This window comes from Osmerus eperlanus, chromosome 27, assembly GCF_963692335.1.
Source record: "Osmerus eperlanus chromosome 27, fOsmEpe2.1, whole genome shotgun sequence".
Lineage (NCBI taxonomy): Eukaryota > Metazoa > Chordata > Actinopteri > Osmeriformes > Osmeridae > Osmerus > Osmerus eperlanus.
Genome location: NC_085044.1, coordinates 7,316,880 through 7,327,155, shown reverse-complemented (window position 1 = coordinate 7,327,155; position 10,276 = coordinate 7,316,880). Strand labels below are relative to the sequence as shown.

The 10,276-nt window shown below is 46.1% G+C and overlaps 1 protein-coding gene across 1 annotated transcript; it reads left to right on the top strand.

Annotated features, from left to right (window-relative positions):
• The first annotated feature begins 2,912 nt into the window (after positions 1–2,912).
• pou4f3 (POU class 4 homeobox 3) lies at positions 2,913–5,022 on the top strand. The gene is made up of 2 exons (XM_062453191.1): positions 2,913–3,032; positions 3,400–5,022. The coding sequence occupies exons 1-2, from the start codon at positions 2,913–2,915 to the stop codon at positions 4,291–4,293; spliced, it is 1,014 nt and encodes a 337-aa protein (XP_062309175.1). The 3' UTR covers positions 4,294–5,022.
• The last annotated feature ends 5,254 nt before the right edge of the window (positions 5,023–10,276 follow it).

Sequence of the window (10,276 nt, the reverse complement as noted above, 5' to 3'; positions counted from 1 at the left end):
TTTCAAACTTTGGGGAAGAAAAAGAGAGAAACCATTCCAAAAGATATGACCTTACAAACCTGTGTCGTCTTTTTTTTTCCTTGCATGGGGTTTCTAACACTATTACTTGTAATTTATATTTTGATCCCTATTCCTTTGTGGAAATTATAAACAGAATGTAAGACCAGTGTGGGATGCTTAAAACACAACACAAGAGGTGAACACTTCAAGTTTGAGTTCCTTTTTCATTATTCGCCAAAGTAGTGTTGGTTTGGTACCGGCCTGTTACTGTGCCCGTGTGGTGTCAGGTATTGAAGCACAGGCGTGCGTGCCACTGTTGTCTCCTCGGCCACGACAGTTTTTATCCGGCCCGAACCATACCAGGCCCGGTTCTTGCCCACTTTAGTAGGGGGGGCAATGAGACATTTTGCGGGGGCAAATATATATGAATATAAATTTTTATTTTAGCAGTTTAAAGCTTCAATTTAGTGCAATCTGAAAAAAACTAAAACAAATGTAGGAATGCAAATTAATTTAAAAACTAAAATTTTAAATTGCAATAACTCTTTTCTCCATGTTTCGCTTAAAAGTCTCAAAACTCAATTTAGGTAGCTTACCACCAGATGTAAAAAGAGGCTGTTAACTGTCCAGACACTTCGCTGCACACCTCTCTTGCTGCTATCCTCGACTTTTATTCCACCAAACTAACCAACCAGCATTTAGTAAAAAGTATAATTTGTAATAATACATTTGTATGATTGGCAGAGCCGAAATAGACCAAATATAGTGGGGGAAAAAACAAAACGAAGGAAATTTCATTTTGGGAGGGGGGGCACAAGGAACATCTGGGGGGGCAGTGCCCCTCTCAGCCCAGGCTTTAAAACCGGGCCGAACCAAACACTAATTTAACAAAGTGGATACCCAGGCTAAGTTTAATGTGGTTACATTGACTTTGACATATTCAAATGTGTTGAATAAAACATGCACATTCCTTACTTTAGGAAGTCAAGTGAAAAACACTCAGAGTCTATTCGGTTTAATGCAAGCACTGTTGTCTTCCCTGTGGGAGAGGACGTCAACCACCGGTTTCACCGGATCGTCATCCGCGCATCCCCTGTCGCCCGAGAGATGAGCACTTCACCTACGAGCGCGCGGCCACGGAAAAAAAGGAAGGTAGGGGGTGAGACACGTGCACGCCGGACAGGGGCACAAGCAACAATCGGATGGGTCGTTCTTGAGTTGAAGGCCTATAAAACAGTACGCAGCGGTCAAGGAGAAAAGCGAGCTGTCACATCTCGCTACAAACAAATCCATAAAACATGTCAGATGCAATCTTAGACAGGACGAATGAACACGGATGACAACCCCGACAACATTCCACAGGAACGCCTGAATAATACATACTGTTATCGCGAAGAGAATGGGGAGCTGTTTGGTGTGACTGAGAAATGGACGAGGCAATAGGCCTATAGTTAATTCAAAGTAACATCTTGAACGGAATAAAACATGCTGTATTAAATCTTATAGTGTGCAGGCTGGTATAGGGAACTTGGAGAATTACTTTTCAAGGGTCGTCACTCATCCTTGCCTAAATGTAGAAGGCTAGTGTTCATCCTAAACGGAGGTGAGTGCTATAGGCCTACCTGGTTGGCTCGGCGACCCGCCACAGGTCGACAGGTGAGAAAAGACCTTGCCTGTTTCAATCTCTAATGAATAAGAACATGGCGGCGCGGTAATGGATGCCTGCCACCGCGCCGCTGAATTATTCAGTGTCTGGGGAACCGGAGATGGGTCCACCGGGATCGTGTGGAAGTGCTGTGTCACCGGCCAGCCTGGCTCCTCTTTCGGCTGCAGCATGCACAGGGCAGCCGCTTGAAACGCAACGAGACTAGGTTTTTACCTGGGTGAAGAGTAGGTTATGGGTTATACTGACCTGAACCATGGTCTGGTTCATAGGCTATAGGCTACACACAGCTAGCCACCTAGCATCGTTGGATTTAACTGTGTCTGACAGATAAAGGTCATCCAACGACTCCATAAACTAACTGTAAAATTAACTATTGTAAATATATAATACATGAGGGAAAAAAACTTCCTTCTGACCAGAGCTAGACTTTAATAAACTAGCCAAATAAACTTTACCGTCGAAACGGTAAACTACCGTTCAATACGTTGAGGATTCTAAATTTGATAGTGAATTGTGTAGGCTCTTTGGGATATCGTAAATGTCTGTCCTATGTCACAGATGGTGTAAAGTGTCTGAATATCATCTTTCACCTGTCTGCTGTTGCAAGTGCCACTCCCTGTGATGTCGAAGAGCGGTTTTGGCGTCGAGTTCCCTCCTCGAGCTGCCTGGGAATCACCTGTCCTCGAGGCCCGCTGGGGCCAGACGCGCGCTCTCCATGGTGCTGAAAGTGTCACGCGCCTTTCTCAGAACAGCTTGTCAAGGGCATCATTGAGCATTGGCAGCAGTAACTTCCTTAGCCTAATTATATTCACAGAAACGGGTCCGTAAAGTATTTCTTACTCTTCTCATATAATTAACAAAAGTACAGAAAATGTATTCTAAGACAGCGAGTTTAAAGTTATGAAAATATTTCATATTTACTTTAATCTTCAAAGAACTTTTTGTGTTTGCAGAACCACACAGATGTTGTTAGCACCGGATTTTTGTTTCGAAAAAAACAATCTTCATGTATCTTCATAGTTTCACACGGGCCGTTCTTGCACCGCACTCGCTATCTTACAACCTCCACGCCTGCGCAGAGCAGACAGTCCGCTCCCTGACTCGTAACTTGTAAATTGAGGAATGAGCAATGAGGGGGGGGGGGGGGGGCGCCGCCAATGGAAACATCTCAGTCTGGCATCCGCGAGCCAGAGGAACGAGCCTGCCTGCATGCCAGGGCCACTTACCTGCTAGGCGCGCGAGGAAGATGATGACCATGAACGGCAAGCAGCATTTCACTATGCACCCCGCGCTGCACGAGCCCAAGTACCCTGGCCTGCATGCCAGCTCGGAAGGCATGCGCAGAGTGTGTCTGCCTGCCCCGCAGGTACGTTTATGGGTAAATTCTTCAGACTTGGGTTAAAAGAAGGATATCAATTGGAAAATGTTTTTTAAATATACCTGAGAGGACTGTTCTTCTCCTCCCCTCCCTTTTCTTTCTTTCACTCTCTATGGCTCCCTAACTAGCTGTCTCTTTTTTACTCTACCTCTGAATCCCCCCTCCCTCCTTTCCTCTCTCGCCCCTCTCTCTTTCTCTCTCATCCACATGTCTATTCAAGCAAAGCTGCAGCTTCCATATTAATTTTTATGACCTGTGCTTTGAGGAGGGTTCTCCTCTGTGCTTGGAAAATGTTTTTTAATCCTGAGTTGACAGAATTCCCCACTGACTCCAGTCTGCGCACTCTTGCTTGCAGCTCCAGGGCAATATATTCGGTGGCTTTGATGAGAGCCTACTGGCGCGCGCGGAAGCTCTGGCGGCTGCTGACATTGTCTCTCACGGCAAGAGCCACCCTTTCAAGCCAGACGTTACTTACCATACCATGAGCAGTGTCCCTTGCACCTCCACGTCCTCCACGGTGCCAATCTCCCACTCGTCTACCCTCACCTCGCACCATCACCACCACCTCAGCCAGGTCCTGGAGAACGACCTACTGGATCACCTGTCCTCCGGCCTCTCCGTTAGCGGCATGGGGGCTCCGGACACGTCCGGCATGAGCACGCAGGCCCATCAACACCACCTCCAGACCATGGGTCACCTCCACCAGGCGATGGCCATGGGCCATCCCCACTCTCTTTCTGTGCACAACGGCATGGCGTGCGTCAACGACGTGGAGTCGGATCCACGTGAGCTGGAAGCCTTCGCAGAGCGGTTCAAGCAGCGGCGAATAAAGCTGGGGGTGACCCAGGCGGACGTTGGGTCGGCGCTGGCCAACCTGAAGATACCCGGTGTGGGCTCCCTAAGTCAGAGTACCATCTGTAGGTTCGAATCTCTAACCCTCTCTCACAATAACATGATCGCTCTCAAACCGGTTCTGCAGGCTTGGCTCGAGGAGGCGGAGGCAGCTTACCGGGAGAAGAATAACAAGCCGGACCTTTTCAGCAGCAACGAGAGGAAACGGAAACGCACTTCTATCGCCGCGCCGGAGAAGCGTTCTTTGGAAGCGTACTTTGCCATCCAGCCGCGTCCGTCCTCCGAAAAGATCGCAGCGATCGCAGAGAAACTGGATTTGAAAAAGAACGTGGTTCGTGTGTGGTTTTGCAATCAACGCCAGAAACAGAAACGGATGAAATATTCGGCAGTGCATTAATTGCCTCCATGAATAAAAAACGACATTTTGACGGATAGGTGAACAGGGAACTTACAAACTATTGGATTGACTATCACGACTTTAGGATGTCTCAGAATTTAGACTGCTTTGTTATTTTGTGTGTCTGGTTCGCTGTCCTATAACACTTTGCACAGTCCAAGTTGTTCATGGTGTTAACATGTTGTGCTAAAGGTCTATTTTGAGGAGATGTTTTTCATTTAATAATTTTTTTAAATCACTGGATTGTGTCATAGAGAAAAACGGAAGTAGTCCTATTCAAGGAATTAAGACACGAACGGAAATTACCATCATATTATGGTCTGAATTATGGATGCTGAAATAATATATTCTCATTCTATCACTATTGTCAATATAATGTTTTCGTTTTTGCGTTTCAGTCTAACTCACATGTCGGGAGCCTATGTATTCGATCATAATAAGGCAGGGTCCCTGACTCACCACCTTAATACAAACACATGAATGTGCTCTGTTAACCTCACTGTGCAAATGAGCAAAATCACATTGTCACATAGCCTACTTGATTTTCTTTAATTATTTACAAAGTGTCACTATTCAAACAGGGGCACGTCCAAGGGGCATTATTAGAAAGCTGCTATATTTTGTGTATTTTGATGTGAACGGTTTAGGAGTAGGATAAAATGCAGGGATACAGCTAGGAGTATTTTCTTCACTCTTGGATTTCACTTGATAAATGTGTGCAGTTCAAACTTAATAAATCATTGATATTTTATAAAATCTGACTGAATCAAACAACTTTTTGTTTTGCACATTATTTGCCGTAACACTATGTTTGTTTTGAATTAAACCCATAATAATTTTTATTCGAAAACGAAAATACATTTACCTAATTTGATTGGTTAATGTGTAAAACATATTTCAGGCCAGTGGACATGAGATTTCTTTCCAAGTATTTTGCATAGGCCTAAATCATGCCGCGAGACATGCAGGTGATGGAATCCTTGTAAAACCGGATGTTTCTCAAACCTTGTGTTTCTGAGGGAACTTGGTCTGTTTTATTTATAAATTCCCAAAGCACTGTAGAGATTAAAAATGAAACATACAGTCAGAGCATACATATCTGTCTCTATAGTGCATAATGTCGATGCAGACGTTTAAAGCGAGATAGGCCTATAGTGATTCACACCGCCAGCTAATTAGTGCTACAGCTGGTTTAATTATGAATGGCCTCATGTCACAGGGGTTATAACGTGGGGTTTGAAATTATTAAGTAATGACGATGCAATATTAATTATATATTGGTATAAAACGAAGCAAGGATCACCGAGGTTGATAGTATGGCAGCAAGCGGAGCCTGTTCGGGAGAGCGCGATTCGCGGGCTAAAGATGATTCTGCAGCTCAAGGTAAGAGACTGAAAACTTAAATTCGTTTAAGCCTAAGATAATTGACATGTAGCCTAAATGTATTTTCGTGTAGACTATCGATGTTTAGTTTCTATTTGTGTTTTATTAGTAGACTTTATTTTTCAATGATTAAAAAAAAGTATCATTAAACAAGGCTATAGGCCTACATTTCAATACGTTCAAAGTAAGGCTATAACTGCAGTCAAATATTCCTGGGTAAATCGAAATCCTTTATTTCCTGCATATAGTTTGTTCATACAGGCCTATAGCCTATTTACTAAAGCGTTATAGGAGGCAACTTGTTGAGACTATTAACATGCCTATTATTATTATGAAAAATGACTTTGACTGGAAACATTTGGTCACATTTAAAACAAGCTAATAAAAAAGGATAATTGAAAAATATTTATTTATCTAACCACATTGGTTATATGAACAGGAGAGTTGGATCAGTGTTGCAGCTCCCCCCCCCCCCCCCCCCCCTCGGGATCCGGTATAGCCGGGAGGAGCAACATTCTGCCGTTAACATGAAAACGTGTGATAGGCCTACATGAATATTCTCTTTGATTTTAAGATTGGATGAATAGTTTAGGCTATGCGTTATTACTGATGCTAAGGGAGTCGCCTAAAGAGGGCTGTACTAAAGCAATTACGATTAGTTAGGCCTGTGTATCAGGCTAGTCTTATACCTCAATATAAAAATATAAATTACAAAACAAACAGCCTTGTTGTCGTGTTTTGTCTGTATTCCTACTCTGTTTCAATCTTGTTTTTTAAATCAACGCTTTAGGTCAGCGGACATCCCCCATGTTACGCCGTCACCTTCTTTAATCTCCCCGAAACTGCCAGACATCAGTGAGTACTGGACGCTTTTGGAGTTTGCTTGTGTCCGTTCGGTTGTGGAGAGGCTAGAGAGAAGCACCTGGAACCATCTGACCAAGGACGGTATGACCCAGTGTGCGCATTAATACGGCTGCTATGTCGTAAACCGAGTCGAAGACAATCCGGTAGCATGTGGCGACTGACGACCTATGTATTATTCAGCGCCTGTTGACAGCTGAGGCTATTTATCACGCAGGAAAGCGAGTGTGTGTCTGAAGGACTGCTTTTGCATAATCTGCAATTTAACTCGTTGTTTTAGTTTTTCCAAACAAATGTGCTGTGTTGGTTAAATGTGTAGGTATGGTTTGAATTTGACCCATACAGGCCAAAATCTGATGGAAACAAACACAGATTATTAATAAAATATGTAATTGTTTTCGTAGTGTGTTGTTCTGACTGAGAGGGTTAGCGGGAGTGAAAAAGAGAGAGTGAGTGTCGGGAAGAGATACAGAGGGATGTGAAGTTTTTTGGGGGGGAGGTCTGTATGTGTTCCGTTACCAATTATCAATTATCAATTATCTCGGTTTGCTTTGACAATATCCAAAGTATATCCAATTGAACGTGCTGTATCTACCCAACTGTCTAACTTTCTCTCTCAGAACAACCTGCTTGACCCCAACCAATCGGGCTTCAAGACTGGCCACTCCACAGAGACTGCCCTCCTTTCTGTCACCACTGCCCTCCAGTCTGCCAGAGCGGCTTCCAGGTCATCCGTCATCATTCTGCTGGACCTTTCTGCAGCGTTTGATACGGTTAACCACCAGATCCTGCTCGCCAGACTTTCTGAGATGGGCATCACTGGCACTGCACTCCAGTGGATCTCATCCTACCTGTCGGGAAGATCCTACCAGGTTTCCTGGGAGGCAAACTGTCAGGCCCTCGCCAGCTCTCCACTGGTGTCCCACAGGGCTCCGTCCTTGGACCCCTCCTCTTCTCTCTGTACACCACCTCACTTGGACCAATCATCACCTCCCATGGCTTCTCCTACCACTGCTACGTCGTTCCCCCCGACCGATCCGGGGATCTCAGCTAGGATTGAGGCCTGCCTCACAGACATCTCCGCCTGGATGACCGAGCACCACCTCCAGCTGAACCTCGCCAAAACAGAACTTCTCATCATCCCGGCTAAACCCTCCATCTCCCACGATCTCTCAATCACCCTGGGATCTGCGACGGTGACCCCTTCACCCTCTGCCAGGAACCTTGGGGTTACCATGGACGACAAGCTCTCCCTCACGGCCCACATTGCTGCGGTCTCCCGGTCGTGTAGATTCACCCTCTACAACATCCGGAAGATCAGGAGATACCTGTCTGAGCACTCCACCCAGCTGCTAGTCCAAGCACTTGTCCTCTCAAAGTTGGACTATTGCAACTCGCTGCTCGCTGGTCTCCCAGCATGTGCAACCCACCCTCTTCAGAGGATTCAGAACGCAGCGGCCCGCCTGGTCTACAATCTACCCAGACGCTCCCATGTTACCCCGCTCCTCATCTCTCTCCACTGGCTACCTATCATGGCCCGTATCAGATTCAAGACCCTGGTATTGACCTTCCGAGCAGTGAACGGGACTGCACCCGTCTACATCAAGTCTCTCCTGCAGCCTTACACCCACACCCGTCACCTACGGTCTTCTTCAGACAACCGCCTGGTGGTCCCACCGCTCAAGACCGCCCGGTGCCAACACAAGCTCTTCTCCTGTCTGGCCCCCCAGTGGTGGAATCAACTCCCCACCTCCATCAGAGACACTGACTGTCTCTCCACCTTCAAGAAAAGGCTCAAGACGCACTTGTTCCGGGAGTACAACGGTACTTAGGAATGGTTCGCTTGACCCGATGTTAGTTTCCTCAAGGATCACAATGACTCTTGCTCAGAGACTTGTTGCTCTTGTGGTTAGTGGTAACTGATTTAAAATTGTTTGTACTCGCTGTGATATATTGTTTTTTATTATTGTTGCTTGTCTTTTTTTTCCACAGGTACACTTGCACTTATAGCAGTTCATGTTGTTTAATTGTAACTTGTTTAACTACATGCTCGTATGGTTCTTCCCTTTGGCACTTACTTTGGTTGTTCACAATGTGTGCTTCATGTTTTGGCTACTCGCAATGTTTTGTGGCTATCTCGTTGTTATGATCAGTGACCTATGCACTTTGTAAAGCTCTCTCTTGGAAGTCGCTTTGGATAAAAGCGTCTGCTAAATGAATAAGTGTAAATGTAAATGTATTTGTGTCCTGCCAATAAAGCATCAACATTAAAACTTAATAGAAATTGAATAGAGAAAGAAAACAAAAGGGAGACAGAGAGAGAGAAAAGGTGAGAGACAAATATAGAGACACACACAGAGAGACCAAGAGAGGGAGCATAAGAAAGTTAAGTTTGCCTGAGATGTTCTCATGCAGAGAAGACAGTCCCTGACATAATGGGGATGAGAGCACTGTTAAATTGCTGGGGAGACCGAGCTGAAACACACCCACACACCCACACACACAAACTCTCTCACACTTTCTCTATCACACTCACACTTATACCATCCACCACCCCCCCCCCCACACACACACACATTCTCTCTCTCTCTCTCTCTCTCTCGCTCTCTCTCACACACACACACACAAACACACACACAGAGTCCCTGAGAGGGAAGGAGGCAGCGTGGAGCCAATGGCAGTAGAGGCAGGAGACTCCAGCCCCTCTATTATTGATAGAACGCCGACAGCAGGAGAATGTGACCCGTGTGGAGCTGACGGTGCGTGGAATGGATGAGCCAAGGAGAAGCCTGCTGCCTCTGAGCTTCACTCGTCAGCTCCTGTTATTGTCACACTCTCCGGGACCCAGCCTGAGATGCAGAGACCCAGCCAGGGACTCAGCTCAAGATCCAGGGCCCCAACCCAAGATCCAGGGCCCCAACCCAAGGTCCAGGGCCCCAGACCAGGATCCAGGATCCAGGGCCCCAGGACCAGAAGACCCAGCCCAGGGCCCAATCCAACTCAGCCCAGGGACCTAACTCACCCACCCCTCCCCTCACCACCACCTGTCATGCCCCTGGTCGGTTGCTAAGGTTACTGGAAGGAGTTTGAGACAATGGAGGACAGGGTGCCCTTCAGGGGTGAACTCTGGGGTCACTATCTTTCGTTCTCTCTCAGTCTGTCTGTCCTCCTCTTTATCTGTCTGTCTGTCTGTCTCTGTAAGTCTGTATCTCTGTCTCTCTACCTTTCTCTGGGCCTATCGGTTTATCTCACTCTACCTCACACCTTGCTGCCACCCCCCCCCCAAAAAAAGTATCTCCTTTGAAAAGGTGTACTGAGTGGAGGGATTTGCTGGATGGACACACACACACACACACACATGCCCCTGTACAATGTGCATGGGTGTGTGAAGAGCATTCTTACATCATGTATAGTAAGCTGTTTGTGCCTGGGTCTCCCAAGTCAATCACCCAGCAAGCTGCCCCTCAGGGACCAATACATACACACAACATGCAAACTGGGACCAGTACACTGAGCTAACACACACACACACACACACACACACACAGCACGTAACAACTTCACCATGGTGACAAGCAGGAACTAGATAATAATACTAAAGGTATTTGGATGTAGCTTTGGATAAAATAAATCAATAAATCAAACATAAACATAAATTAAGGTGCATGAGGGTGTGCTGCAAGGATTCAGCCCATAGGTGGCGCTGCCGTGAGCATTGTCACTGTCAAGATGTTTCCTC

What these genes read in the sequence shown, in the direction of transcription:
- pou4f3 (XM_062453191.1), top strand. Translation starts at nt 2,913, where the DNA reads ATGATGACCATGAACGGCAAGCAGCATTTCACTATGCACCCCGCGCTG. An exon ending in TGTGTCTGCCTGCCCCGCAG is followed by an intron (nt 3,033 to 3,399) that starts GTACGTTTATGG and finishes TCTTGCTTGCAG; the next exon opens with CTCCAGGGCAATATATTCGG.